The sequence below is a fragment of the Neopsephotus bourkii genome, unplaced genomic scaffold (assembly GCF_033783945.1).
Source record: "Neopsephotus bourkii isolate Nb327-2 ecotype Australia unplaced genomic scaffold, CSIRO-AGI_Nbou_v1 NB_756, whole genome shotgun sequence".
Classification (NCBI taxonomy): Eukaryota; Metazoa; Chordata; class Aves; order Psittaciformes; family Psittacidae; genus Neopsephotus; species Neopsephotus bourkii.
Genome location: NW_026901254.1, coordinates 1,194,264 through 1,210,078, shown reverse-complemented (window position 1 = coordinate 1,210,078; position 15,815 = coordinate 1,194,264). Strand labels below are relative to the sequence as shown.

Genomic DNA, 15,815 nt, shown 5'->3' with positions numbered 1-15,815 from the left:
GCTCCCATTCTGGAAGGAAGTATTATTCCCATTCTACAGACAGGACATCTGAGGCAGAAAGCTCCTGTGTGCCACATTAAGCTTTGCTCCTGGCACTCATTGTCTCGGAGCTATTTGTGCTGCTCTGCATTCAGCAAGTCAGTAATCACAGTGAGAGGTTTAATCCATCACACGGAGAAGTACTTCTGCAGCCAGGCAAGGGAACAGCATTTAGCAACAGCCAAAGCTTCCTGTAAGGAATTTATTACCAAGTCTCTGGTACACTGAATTTCTCTGACACAGGATGGGGCAATGCATTAAATCTGTACAAACCCACCAGAATTCAGGCAGAGATCATCAAAAGTGTTTTAATGATTAAACCATGTCAAACATTAACAATGTAGGCATATTCAGATGAGCCAAGGGTTTACTTCTAGCACATTTAGACGGCCTATTTTGAACATTATAGCTGCTGTACTGAGCTATGTAAAGACTCTGCAAACCAGTACCTAGAAATGAAGACACACGCACAGGCTTTGATAATGTAAACATAACAGACACTGTGTCCTTCAAAACAAGGAATGAAACCCCACAAGGCTAGTAGGAGAACTTAGTAATTCCCTAAGAGATGTGCAAAATTTTTAAAAAAGATTAAAAAAAAAATTTAAACATGTTAGAACTGGCATTTATATAAATATCAAAAAACAAGTAGTTAAACTTGAGCAATGACCAGCAGTACGTCTTGCACAATTCAATGTTTCAGAGCTTAATGAATAAAATATTCATAAGCAGAACTCCACCACGGCAGATACCAGAATACCAGCAACAGATACTGGCTTTGCAACTGACTCCTCATATGTGCAAGGCAAGATTTTACAAGGAGTAACTTTAATAAGCACTCAAACCAAAGCCTCAGCTAACAAGCCAAAACATTACCAGTGATGTACACAACTCACATTACAGAAACAGACATTCCAGCACATTTCAGTAACATTTAAAAAACATCAGACTGTTTAATTTTGCTTGTTTAGGAAAAAAAAAAACCCACCATATTTGTGTTAGGCACATTTTATAAATGAACATATGCTACATGAAGAACAGTACAAACACCAACTTAAATACAAACAGTTCCATCAGAAAAGCATCTTTCTGTCTTCGCTTTTAAATACACTTCCGGATATGTCACAGTCTCAAACAGTAGCTCCTAAAACGTGGCTATGGCTATGGTAGTAACACTTGAAACTCTGCCAGCTTCCATATTAAAAACCACTCTTCATTTAGCATTTAAGAATTAAGAAATAAGGAAAGAAAGGAAGAAAAAAAGCGAAAAGAGAAGATGGGTCCACCCTGCGTACACTCTAAACCTTAGAGACAATATTGAAGTCTTACTGGACTGTGTGAGCGCCAATTAATTTTACATTAGTGACATTACTTGAAATAAAAAAATAAGATCTATTAAAAAGTAAAATAACCTTTCCATCTGGTTGGTGACTGTTTAGTCAGTTAAAGCCAAATATACAAAACTAAATGAGCCATTTCCAATTTCACTGTATTGCGCAGGAGATACTTAACATCGTGTATCACACAGAGAACAGTAAAATGATCAATGGATTCTTCTAAATGACTTTTTACTAAAAAGTCAGTCAACTGAAAAGTTGAAACATACCCTAATTTTTAAATCAGTAATAAGCTTTGGGCCCTGCTTTTTAATTTAAGGCATGTGTGTTTATCTACTGAAACCAGCATCATACAAATTACCTCTACAATCACATGCATGATCTACAGTAAAAAAAATGGAGGTTTAGATTACAGTGTTTTCAAATTGTGAGTTATAATTCAGCACCTATCATATTGACTAGTAAGGCAACAGCAGTGTTGGATACTATGATAATACTCCCTTCCACAGTCTATAGCGGGGTCAGTGACAGCCCAGAATTACTTTTAAACTTTAACCTACTTTTATGTTCTGTATACAGTTTCTAGGGTGTTTGCACTGGTTAAGTCCTACATAAATCAACACTATTCTAGGCAGGAATAGTTACAGTAGCTGTTAGAGTATTAGTGCACAACTCTTATTGTGCTTACAATCAGATGATTTTGTTGTTGGGGTTATCAAAATGGTTTTTCAGTTTGGTCTTCAATCCTTCCTTTGTTTCCTTTGTTTCACATTGTTCTCAAGGGAAGAAAAGCTGTTTGTGTACCCGTTCACAGTGACTGTAGAGCCGTTCTGATACTCTTTCCTCCGCGAGGATGCCTTCTTGTTGTAAGTCTAGAATATACGGAAAGACACATGGTTTTGCTTAAATAAATAACTTTTTCCTCACAGTCACTCTAAAAACACAAAAGTAAACTTGCATCCATCATTATTAAAGACCTTGTGCTGGAGGTTTCATCTAACAAGCTCTACCATTTTTTGTGTATGAGGCTATACTATGCCTTTCATTCATCACAGCAAGAGAATTAGCTCACTTGAAAAGAAAAAGGCTTGGCAGGAAGATGGCAGCATTGGTAGTGTTATGTTAAGAGTAAATCAGAAACAATGGAAATGATTTTACGAGCAGACTATGGCATAAGAATACTCAAAATGACAAGTGAGGAAGGAGATTTGGTGTGCTGCAGGTGCCTACCTTAAACAAAGCCAGAACAAGAAGTGGATAAACAAGATCAGTGAGGGGAATTCAGAGACAGAAATGTGAAAGGAACTTGCACTGACAACATGGGAAGCAAAAGCTAACAGGATCAGGGGGGCTCAGGACACCAACAAAAAAATACAGTGAAAAAACATACATTAATTAATCTCAGTCAAAGGGGCTCAGCTGCCTGAAAAGAGCATGTTTCCTAAACTGTGTGTGTGAAAGAAAGTTAAATGGTCAAATGTTAAAGTATGAGTAAAACAGATGAAGAAAGTTGAATAATACCTGGAACATACCATTACATTTAATTAGCAAGTTCACATGCAGCAAGTGATACGAACCACAGGACTGACTGAAGAAGTACAAGAAGATCAGATAGGGAAGCCTGCTATCTTTCCCCTCCATGAGTCATTTTTACCAGACCCAAAATGCTCAAATCTTTTAAGAGCCATTTAAAATATGTAACAGGGTTTGCCTGTTTGGGGGCAGGAGGTTGTGTTGGCTTGGTTTTCTGAAGATGGGTACATCTTTGCACAGAGCATGAATATGAACTGCTCAGAACCACAAGTCCAAGTCTGGATCTATTCGGACACGAAATCAATTTTGTACAAACAACTCAACCCCCTGATTTCCCATAAAGAAATACAAACAAATGTCTGTAAAGGCAATCCAAGACCAGCATTACGCATGTTGGGAGTTTGGGAAGTTTCTCTGGATATAAAACAAGCATTTTCCCTTGTAAGAGCAGTAATGAACAATTCCTTTGGGTCTCTGACAAGTTCACAGGCTGCTGTTTTATTTCAGACTGGAAAGCTGCTTCTTACATAAAGCTCTTCCCTCTCCCTTATCTGTAGTTAAAACTGCATTAGTAAAATACTTTTTGTGCCACTCTGCTTACTGAAATTACTGATTGTTCTGAATTACACACACAAAACATCAGAAGATTCGAGACCAAGCAGAGTACCTTAAGAATGTATGCCTGTTACTGGAAGATAGCAAAAGGCTATTTCAAGCACATCTTCCTGTAAGGAGCTTTCCAATGGGACAGTGCCAGCAGAATACTACAGTCCATGAATATTACTTTTACCTGGATATAGAAATTTGTGAAGAGGATAATCAAAGAAATCATGTAAGAAATCTGGAAATACAGCCACCCCTGAGGAAATGCACATGGCCAAACAACACCACAGCTGGTCTGGAAGATTGTCAGGACAAACTGAGTCTGGGGAGAAAAAAAAAAAAAAGAGAAATGGAGCACATTAATACAAGGAGGAAAAATGGAGTGACCCAAATCTTGTTAGTTATTTCTAAAACAACTCTAAAATATGTATTACTGTGTGTTTGACATGTTTAGTTTCTCTGGCTTACTAACAGTATAAACCTCAGTTAGCAGACATGCTGGTTGTGGTATTTTGCTCTTTAAGTGCTTTTATTTGATTATTATTGTTCCATTTTACAGCAGTAGAGTAACTCATGTAGGACTGATGTTTAAATATATTAGGTAACAAACACCACCTTCTTCCTAGTGAGACCTCACTGGGGTTTGACTCTCCCATCCTAACAGACTAGATCTGCATCTCACTACTTCAGTTGCAAAAGACCTGGGGTCACTGGGTCTACACACAGATCCTCTTCCATGGACCAGAACTGCCTGGTATATGGCTCCAGTGGAAGGATCTTTGGAGTGAAGGCTGCATGGAAGCTGGGAAGGCAGGAGGAGAGGGGTGGTTTATCTTCAATTATCTCTTCTTGAAAAAGAGAGTTTGGTCTTAAATGCTGTGGAGAGCATTAGGCAAAAATCATCCCTACATGAAAGCTACCAGATTAGGGAATGTTTATTTAAAAAGGGAAAGTCTGTTGTGTTCTGCTCTGCTATTTTGCTGCCTTAACAGCTATGTATGCAGAGCAGGCAGGGAAGTGACAGCAACTGTGACAATAGCCAGGGACAGCAACTGAAGCACCCAGACACTTGCACTCTATAGCACCCAAACAACCAGGATGAAGAACAGCACATAAATCTGGAAGGAAAAAGACATAAGAAAAACCCCAAACGAAAAACCAAACCACAAAGCAAGCTATCCCCCCAGGCAATGATCCCCACTCCTGCAATACTCTGCCATCCTTCGGGAAGGAAGAGTGCTAAAAAAGTATAAATAAATAAAACTTGAGAATCAACACTCTGAACTGCTGGAAGCAAATGCTGTTAAACCCATTCACAGCTCTGATAGGGTGCTAAGGGGTGGGTGGAGGTGTTGTGTTTAACAAAAATGTCTATCTTTAGGCTTCAGTCTCCCCACCCTACAAAATGGGGAAGACAGAACACCATGCACGTTTTCTTGTGGTGTGCTGACATGATACACACATTGAAACCTGGGTCTCATGCAGGATCACTACCACGTGTGCCATATTGCTTAATTTCCCTGCTCTTTTCACCTCTAGTACACAGCACTTGAGCTTCATCACTGTACACACAGGAAACAACACAAATGGATACAAGGAGCCCAACACAGAATTACAAGAGAAAAAAATTTGCCCATTTAAAGTGCACAGACCAGAAATATTGAACAGTTTTTAATAAACCATTTGCAACTGCATGCAAATATGAGACAGAAAAGCCACTGTCCTGCAGGACTAGAATGAAGGGTCTTGTTAGCTGTGGACTGCGCTGCACTCAGCTTCTGGTCTGTCATCTCAGCATCAGCATGAGCAACCAAGCAAAGAGCACCCCAAGCTCAAGCAGGCTTAGAAGAAAAGCTTCTCCCGCCTCCTTGGCTAGCGAGTCCCATAGACCTAGCACTGTGACTCCCAAATACATCTAGCCATACAACACGGTGAGCTGGAGAAAGGTCCCACTGATCTCAGCACTGATTTGTGTGTACACCCTCAGTCCCAGTTCCCCACTGTCCTGAAAACAGAGCTAACGGAAGTGCAGAAAGCTGGATTTGGAAGGCACTTAAAGATGTAGAAGCCTTCTTTCTTCCTTCTTCTAAACCCACCAAAATTTTCTAACTCAGTAAAGACAGGATTTCATCACAAATACAAGAGCCCGCTGAAGAGCGAATCACTCACCAGCTGCCCCTGAGTGATGTACTTCTTCCACCACAGATAAGGACGCATTGCTGGAACAGCAGACAATCCATAGTAGGAGTACATGAGGACATGGATAAAGCTATTCAGCGTGGCACCAAAGTAAGCTAAAGAAGGGAAAAGGAAAAAGAAAGTGCATGGCTTTATGAGGAACAGGCTGTTTTACAGAAGCTACAAAAATAACCAGTTCAAAATGTTACTATTTAAAAACATTATTTATTTTAAAGGAACACCAGAGATTTATTCCCCCTGATTTCATTTCTGCTCACCCAAGACAGCGGCTGAGCTGCTCTGCAGCTGTGTGCTTTATGCCAGCCTTCTGGTTTTGTTTCCTCAAATTATTCTTTTTCACATCTACATGATGGCTTCTCAAGGGAACTGAACAGGCCCAACAATCAATACCTTCACTCATTGACTTTCAGGTTTATTTCACTTCATTCCAGGCAGGAGCCCATTTTGTCATTTATAATCAAAGCAACAGATATGTTCAGAAACTGTAAGTTAGCCATTTTATTTGTCCTTTTTTATTGTACCTTTAGCCATTAAAGGAACTTTTAGCTTAACACCATACTGCATAGAACTGTGATGATGAAGCAAAACATAAGGCTTGGAAAGGAAGGATTAAAACCCATCACTAGAAATAGCACAGAAGTATTTTCAAGACCACACAAGCACAAGATGGACTTTAAATATCTGCACTTCGGACTGTTGTATAAACAGGGTTTGACTTCCCTGGAGGAGAACGTGGTTCCAGAAGCACACTTTCTGTAAGCTCAGAATTACTCACTGCTGACAACATGAAACAAATACAAGTTTCTATGCTGTCTAGCTCGGAAAGCAGACTCCTGAGCAACCCAGCCTCTTGGTCTGCACTGCTCGTAGTTCACATCCACTGCACTTGAAAAGGTTTCCCTTGGATTAGAGCTCAACAAAGCCAGTATCTGTAAGCTGCACATCTGAACCACAACTGAGCTACACTAATGCAGTTAGGAAACTAAATGATAGCTATAAGCAATGAAATCAAAGCAAGACTGCCAGAGGGTAGCAGGATTTAGACAAGAGAGACATCGAAATCTTCCACTTAAGATGCATTTGGTCATATTCATTAGTGCTCAGGAGACAAGATTTTATTGAAATCATTTGTTACGGCTAGTGGTGTAATGAGATTAAGTCAAGAAAGCAGTATCTCAAGTGAACTTGACAGATGCAAGGGCAAGAGTCACCATTAGCCATCTTGCAGCTGAAACAGGTTTCTGGTCCTGACTTGGAAAAGAGTACTGTTCCATTAGAGTCTGTGACTACCACAAAAAAGAGAAACAAGGTTGACAGGTTTCAGACCTGGTCTGCTGCAGCTGATCTATGTCACACTGCCATACAAATTCTGCAGACTACACAGGCATGCCTTTTCTAGAGGCTCTGCGGGCAACTTAATTCTTGCAACTGCCTGCAATAGTTGCAATTCAGCAAAGCACCTTAATATGGGACAGAGCAAATCTTGCAGCTGAAGGTACCAGAGGTGTTTGGTTTGATCAAAAGAAATCCAACAAGGCCCTTGTTGCAGATGTTCCCCACTACAACCCAGTACTTACAGTGACCACAAGGCACCCAGTTCATAACAAACCACCAAATGTTCAGCATCGTTGCATGGTGGTAGACATGTAGAACAGTGATCTGATGATTATTTTTCCGCAAAATGAAAAAGAAGGTATCCATGAACTCAATGAGTTTGGAGAAATAGTACCACCAGAGGACACGTATGATCTAGAAAGGAGGAAAGAAGTTTTAGAAGCACTGCACATTGTGGGGGCTTTCAACCCTTTTGTTATCCAAGTCATTAAAATCCAGATTCTGTCTGGCACTACTTGGACTGAAGACACTGCTGAGATCTTCTCTAATGCTTCTGCCTCAGCTCTCTCTGTAGGAGATCTGGGTACAAGGGCATAGCCACAGCTGAAGACAGGATAACAGCTTTATGAGGCTGTTGCTGTGCACCTGGGGTGTCCTGGAAGAAACAAGTCAATATTTAACCAGAGTGGGTCTCACACTGTTCTCTGAAGAGCAGGTCTGACCAGTGACCGGAAGAAATCACCGCATCTCAGAACGAGAAGGGGAGTCACAACGCACAGTGGTTGAATACAGTCCTTGTTTTTTGACCTGGGAACACTTGAAAATTACTCACCAAAATACCAACCATGAACATACTGCAGATTAACTATTATGTTTGACAATGCATTGTCCTTTGTATTGTAAAAGCAGGAAAAAACCATACAGTTTGAACAAAATCCACATAATCAGTACTGTTCTGCTCTCTACTTATGCACAAGCGGACAATTTGAAACGTTACTAACTGTAAGTATCAATTACATTACCTTCATATCAGCTTCTCCTCCGCTGTGAGTATCCTGACAGAAGAAATTGTATCCTCCTTCCCATACTCCTGTCACCAGCTGAGAAGATCAAAGAACAAAGTGTTATTTGGGGAGAAGGTTGCACCCCGCAGCACATGTAAACCTCCACAGCATCTGTGCCAAGACATCTGGTGCCAAGGGATTCGTGGGCACTTGAGTGTGGCATTATGTGGAATTCAAGCTCCAAGCAGTGATAGCAGTGACGGAATCATAGTGGAGGGTGAATTAACAAATTCTTCCAGTTGGGGTATACCAGAATAAAAACAGAAGGTAGCATCTTATTTCTACTTATCTCACATAGTGTGTGTTTTGCACAGTCATATTCCAGACAGAGTCTCAAGAAATATCTTTTCTTCCTGGCTGATGATCTCATTGTTGGAGAAAGTGAATGGCCAGGGTAAAGTAAACATGTTTTTATTCTGATTATTCAATTTTTTGAAATAAAAAGTTACATTTTTAAGGAAGTTTTATACACAGAGATCTGACTACAATTTTTTCAGCCATGTAACAGGGCAAATCTTCAGCTTTGCTACCTTTAACAGCTAACAAGAGATGTTTCACCATACTGCAATTCTTCCAGATCTTAAATAATTCACTCATCCCGAGTGCATTACATCCTTCCCAGTACAAGTGACTTCCTTTGCAGGATATGCCACTGCCTGCCTGACTTCCTGGCATAACAAATAACACCTCAGACATGATGGAGTTACTTTCAAGCTATTAGTCATGAGAGGATGATGGGGAGCCAAGGAGCTGGCTGAAACCTCCACAGAAGCAGGAGGGAAGCTGGACGTCTGCATCCCACCCTTTCACAGGTGGGAGACATATGAACAGGTTCAGGTGGGTTGGGAGGAAATGCAAGGACTCCCAACCTCAATATCACAACAGAAGGATCACTGGATGTTGCGTATAAAGACGTTTTTCTTTGTGGGAATAGCATGATGAGAGCAGTAACAAATTTAGATGATTCCCAAGTGAAAAGAAAAGTATTCTAAAGGCAGAGACAGATATCCTGCACAAGCAGATTGTCCATTTTTGGCCTTATCTAAGCTTGTGCAGAATAAAAATAAAAGCTTTGCAAGGCTACAGTGGAAAACTCTTTGTACCATAAGTCATTTAAATGATCGCTTGATTAAAGGACTACAATAACTGGCACAATTAAACGCTGCTCAAAACTGTGAATGAGACGCTCATTCTAAAAGGTACAATAAAGATTATCACTTCAATGATCTACCTTTTCCTGATGTTATTTCTTTCACGTCTCATTTTCTCCCTAAATTAGCTTTTAAAATACCCAGTCAGTTTAGGTCACTATTTTTTGACCTTCTAAGATAGAATTATTGGCACCATTTAGGAAGGGGGGGGGGGGGGAAGACATCTAGTTATATCATAACATAGACCTGGAATTACCTCATGCATTAGAGATAAGTGAATACCACCCTGCCACAGTGAGGGCAGGGCAGCCACATACATCAATAGATGACCCAAGCAATTTCTCTATCCAAGCAGAAAGGGCATGCAGCCACAAGAGGACTTCTCTCCTGGCTGTAGAGCAGGCAGGGCTGTGCAAAGCACACTGGTTTAAAAGCAGTACCCTACTAGTGGACCAGCTACATCCTGGAGCATGCCCTGCACCACTCTGCTCTCAGGGCACTGAGGAAAGCCTGCACAGCTCTGAGGATGCCTGCCAGTCCCACAGACAGAAGACCACATTGTGTTGCGATCGTGCTGTTAAGAGCTTACAGATGTTTTCATATAGTTCTCTTAGCTCAAGGAAGCGTTAGAAGGATAATCACAAAGTTTATACTGCAATTAATCCAAAGAGCATCCATCACTAATACTGCAGTCCATAAACCTCTCCCAAGTAAGGGCTAGTGTAGTGAAACACAAAGAGTTTTCCCTGAAAGCAATGTAGGTTCACTACATAAAGTATAATACAACCAAAGGTTGACAGCAAAGGTCTGGATGGATCCTAACTCTCTGAAAGGCAAAGATATCAGTGCAGCAATAAGTAGCTCCAGCTAAACCCAAATGTTCCTTTTGTTTCCAGAAGCACATATAATAATACGCTACAAACTGTAATATTCTCACAGCCACAGGGGTTTAAATGATAGAAGCAGAGCAACATTTGTAGGAAGTGGTAACATCTTTTAACATCATATCAATAGTATAGTTACAAAAATAATTTAATCCCTCCCTTTCTAGAAGGAACTAAATGGTGAAAAGCTGCTACTGCTATCCATGAACTGCTGCTGCTGCCCACAACCTCACTTGGTGCAACATGCAACACACCGATAATCATTTTCCAGAGTTACCCAGCTGCTCCTTTGCCTGACACCACTATTTCTTGTACCCACAACACTTTCAGCACATGCTGGAAGGTTCCAGGAAACAAAGCAGCTGGCCACGAACAGTTCCCAAATGGCTCTGTTATGCACAAGGCTGGTCATACAGCACCAGGGAGCTGCTTATGTACACCCAGAAAGCAACAGATGAAGGTGTCATAAATTGCCAGTTAGTGCATTTAAGTCATTGCTCATGCTTAATGTGGTCTGCCCCAGGACAACCAGTTTCTTACTTCTCCTTACAGCTTCTGTATAGGAGGTCTCGACTTGCCCAGCAACAGAGGCTCGGCAACTCCTTGGCCACCCCAAGCTTGAGACAACCTTTCCCTGCCCACTATCCTTAGGAATCCTTCATCTCCAGGTTGGCAGGAGCCCAGGCCTGCTTAACTGCATTGCTGATGCACAATCGCAGGCATATCTTCTCTTGAGAAGTTAACCTGTCCAGAAAAGGCTGACTAATCACTTTCACCAGGGTATGCATTTTTCAAACTACAAAAAAAGAGATGGCTCCTTAGTAAGTCAATTAAAATGGTGCTGAAAGTCATTGTTAAATTCCTGGGCTCAGGGGAATGCCCTGCAGCTTGAAGTCGCTTTTGTGGTCAAACACCTTGTACTTCCTTCCCCTGCATTTAGTTTTTTGTGTTCAATATAGAAGAAGCTCTCATTTTGTAATTCTGTTGCCAAATGCTTTAAAATGCTGTGGCATGTGCGGTTCTTATCAACTCTGGTACCAAACTAAACCAGCACACTAATAGCAGTCTCACTGGGCTGTGGGAGAGGTGTTACTGGGGAGGATTTTGTTTCCTTGTGATAAAACCAAAGCCTGAGACACACTGGAGAGGGGCAGATAAGGGACACAGCACTGCATCATGCTGTGATGAGCTTACAGGCTTCAAAACAGGGCTAGATTAGAGTGAAAAGAAACAGAACTTCACATCTCTGATCAAAGAAGGCAAATGCCTGCAGAGATAAGAAACTATCTTTACATGAACACAGTCACCTCAGGAGAGAGATAAAGGCTTTGGGACCTGTAGAAAGGGGAAAGAACAGCCTTGGCAGTGACCTGTCACAGGAGGCTCACATGCCACGGCAGCTCCTCACTGAGTCCCTTCCTTCCTAAGCAGGGTGCGCCCCTTAGGATGCTTTTCCTACAGCATGAACACCACTTCCCTCATCAGGAAAACCTCAGACTTTCCTCAGGCAGATTCCGGAGGGAATTAATTTTTCAGATGAATGAAAAGGACAGTAAAGAGATGACACGAAGTGAGCCTTCATCACTGAGCAGTTCTCTTGAATGTAAGCGCACATGGACTACATCCACTGGCTACAGTATGAATAAAAAATATTCTCAAAATAAAATAGTTCTGCATCCATAAAACTGGGTACCTGGCATCTCCCTGCTCTGCCAAATTACCCAGCTGAGACTCAGGTAGAGAGGCATGCGCCCTACTCACTACAAGACAACCTCTCCTGCTCTCCTAGGCCTGCCTTGCCTTTTATATTGTCTCGAATGAGCACAGTCCACTCTGTTCTGCTAGTACCAGAACACAGCCCAGTTAGTGAATGCACAAACAAATCATTTATAGCAAGTACCAACCGAAACTATCTTAGGAATTCCACATAAGACATACGATTTCTAGTGATTTTAAAATGGTATGTTATATCAGTAGCTCAAATGGTGCAAATATACAATAACTAGAATTATACAAATCCTACAATGCAAATTTTCTCCCTCCCTTCCCCCCTCCCCCAATTGCTTACAAACATTCACATGTAAAGGCCAGAAAACCAAGCAGGCCATTTTTCTCATCCTAGCTTGGAGGACGCCTCACTTTAACATCTTGTTTTGGTCATAAAATACTTAAACTGAGCTGTGATGCTATGAATCATGACCAGAACCACTACAGCTGTAACTCAGGAAAAACTCCAAAGCAGGTTTTCAGGTCTAACATATACAAGCTATTAAAGCAGCTTATTTTCAGACAGGCTACTGACCAAGTTCGTAACTTGTGATGCTTAATGACTTTTCCTCAGTATAGGACTATAAGGAGTTTAATCCAGCTGAAACTCAAAGTGACAATGAGGAAGAGAACAGTGAGTTAAAACTATTTTTTTAATGCTGCTTTTCACCATTTTATCTTAAGAGTGAGTACATGTACTATAAAGTGCTGCTGCTGCATGGCTACCCTTTCAAAGCCAAATTCCACGACTTACATGATCTGAGTGCGATATCACCTCTTTGCACAGACACAGGTAACTGTGGAGACACTACAGCTAGAGAACATACCTGGAGGTGCAGGAACACAAATTTTTTCCCTATCACCTGGCCCCCCAGCTCTCTCACTGCAAACATCAAGCAGCACAGTGTTATGTCAGCATGGTTCTCTGCTTGGGACCATTTTTATGGGTCAGTTCCTTGTTGCAGAGCATTGCTCGCCCTCATATCTAGCTTGTATGTGCTGTCAAACACATTTTGATGCAAATATCATAATGCTGTGGCTTTGTGTATTCCCATTGTAAGAGAGGTTTATTTACAATGCCGATGAACACTTCCACATAGATAACATTACATTAAGAGGGATATTCCCTTTGATGTAATGTGTTTTACCCTATAGGAAGGAGAAGCCTTAATGTTCATTGTATTTTAGTCTCACTCTTTCACAAAATAAAAGCTATTCAGCAGGTTACAAGTATGAGGACTTCTTCAGCATACAATAAATAGTCCCTTCTTGGTAACCAGTTCATTGTTAGCAATAAAAAGGCATTTATAAGATCAACAGTTCAGATCTTTTCTATTGTTTAAATTTATCAGCAGGTTTTGTTACATGGCAGAATGTTACAGTAATTTTCATTTAAATGATGAGTATTATACCAGGTATTCAAGGGAAAAAGACTGGCGACCTGAGAGTTTTAGCCACACTTAGTACAACTGAAGACTGCACTTGTAAACCCTCAATAACATAATTGGAGGTTAAACCAACAGATTATATAATTACAAATAATATCTCCATAAAATAGTGCACATGTTGTACATGAAGTCCTCAGCAACACTACTTTTAGACAAATTAAATAGATCTACACACAATTTTTTCTAGATTATAACATCCTGACAGGGTGGTTAGAAATGTAAGCACATCAAGAACACAATTCTTCCAAGTACCTACTGAATCCAAAACTCCTGTCCCCCCAAGAACTGAATATCAAAGTTTTTAACAACCCAACTCAGTAATTTTTGACTAAACAATTCACAAGAGAATTAAACTTAAATCACTTGTAATCTAAACAGTCACCTTGTAAAACACTATAGCATTAACTACAAACTTGAAGGAGAGTTACAGCTTGCTCATACTTCTAAGCAAATGCCAAAAAATAATGAAACATTCATAGCTTTACCTCTAGCCTGTAATTACATGTTGAAAGTGAAATCTCCCCTTACAGAAAGGAGAAATACTTTTGGTTAAAAGCAAGCCAGAGTATTCTGTACATTAAAGCCACACACTCAGTCACTTTCTGACCACATTCTTATTTTCATTGCTGTAGTTCTTCATTTTCGTTTTAACAAAAACCATGCAAAAGCAACTAAAGTGCTCTATGAAAAGTGGAAAACTTCATACTGTCTAAATCTTTGTTTTGTTAAGAAAGAAAATAAGCCCACAGAAAGTCCAATTCAGTTTGAAATATATTTGCATGTTCAGATTTTAACTTCCAAGAAAAAGAGATGAATCACAATGGCGTTGATGCAATTGTTTCAGCAAAACTAAGAGGACACAAAAGAAGCTATTGCAAGCCTACAGAAACAGATGTGAGGAGTGCGTGCATAATTAAACACATTTAAATAAAACATGTTCTGCACTTCAAATCAAGCTGTACTTTTGCTATGAAGTACTTTGCATAATCCATCAGTACAATCACATTGAGCACGACTTCTAGGCAAGGAGGAGTTATTGAAGGAGTAGCCAGGTTCAAGCTGAGAGATCAGTGATGCTTTTACTTGCACACTGAGTGAGAGAAGTGCATTTAAAACACTGCTAACTAAGGTCAGCATAGATGTTTAAGTCAAGGTTTCATACCATCCTTAGAGGTAGCATTAAAACTATGGCTTTCTTCCCGAAGAAGTGACATTGAAGAACAGTTGCAACATTTCTACAGATGTTGACTCAGGTTTAGGAAGACTGTTCTCAGATGTAATTTTCAACATAAACCAATATAAATGAAACAGATACTTCAAAAAACCCCTGACCCAGCCCATTTTTTCCTACCTCATAAAACATATACAGAGAAAGCAGCGTAAGTCCAAGGTTGTAGACCACTAGAATACCCCTGCATGAGAAGGGTTGCTTATTCCGCATGTACTTTGGTCCTAGCCACACGATTAGTAAGTACAAGACTGAGAAGATGAAGGTAGGTGTATAGTTCTCCAGAAGAAGCCATCCTTTTACTCTGGGGTCTGAAACAAACAAAACCATATCAACACTTAGATTTTGTAAGGGGAACTGTTCAATGCACCGAGAAGAAGCTGTACCCAAAATGCTTCTCGAGGGAAAGCAGCAAGCCCTTTTAAGGGCCACATTGCTAACTACAGCAAACTGTCACAAACAGGATTTTAGTTATACAGTTGTTCTTAAAGCAGAAAGAATTCTGTTCTTAAAGCAAAAATATTCTTAAATTATTACTGCTATTCCTTTTAAATACTCCTTACCATTCAGAGTTGTCATCCATCTTGAATACCACACATAGGCTTAAATTATAAAGAAAAGCTTTAAGGACCCTCTCTCCCTTATTCTCTCAAACCGACTTCTCTCAACAGTACACACCTCACTTTCCTCACAGAGCCAGCAAAGCTGACAGTGCAGCAGATACCTTTGTGTTTATCAGTCGGTGATCCTGATAATTATTTCCTAATCAATACTAATACAATTAGACTTACGTATGTGCTACTCAACAGGATTAAGTTTTGGAGTCCTTGTATGAGCAATGAAACAGAGCAGTCAGTCCAGCCTGACAACCAGTCTGTTTGGCAGTGTGTCAACTGCTCAGGAAAAGCACATAACGCACCCCAAATGAGAGGGTTTCAGGGGAACACTAAGGACAAGTGCATGATCCTCTTGAACCATGACTGTCTTGTCCACACCAAGCAACAGCACAGTATTTCACTCCTCTCACTGAAGTCGGCCCAAAGGACTGAAACCAAGTTTACCAAATTATAACTGAACAATTCAAGTATTGCTGGCATTCACAGCCCTGACTTAATTTTAAAGGAGTCATATGTGGATCCTGAATATAAGAAATGAGGCCTTAAATGTAGGTTGGGAAGTAGTTAAGAAAGCTGGTGAATTGCTTGGATTTGCCACCTTTACAGTTCA

General features: G+C 40.4%; 1 protein-coding gene across 1 annotated transcript in view; it reads right to left on the bottom strand.

The window, feature by feature from the left end:
• Positions 1-333: 333 nt before the first annotated feature.
• The window catches only part of ELOVL5 (ELOVL fatty acid elongase 5), a 38,978-nt gene continuing 23,496 nt past the window's right edge, over positions 334-15,815 (bottom strand). Inside the window, exons 3-8 of the mRNA XM_061354946.1 lie at positions 14,712-14,899; positions 8,069-8,146; positions 7,289-7,460; positions 5,682-5,806; positions 3,700-3,834; positions 334-2,248 (exon numbers count right to left, since the gene is read on the bottom strand). Coding sequence (XP_061210930.1) covers positions 2,117-2,248; positions 3,700-3,834; positions 5,682-5,806; positions 7,289-7,460; positions 8,069-8,146; positions 14,712-14,899 — 830 coding nt within the window. The 3' untranslated portion in view covers positions 334-2,116. The remainder of the gene's footprint in view (positions 2,249-3,699; positions 3,835-5,681; positions 5,807-7,288; positions 7,461-8,068; positions 8,147-14,711; positions 14,900-15,815) is intronic.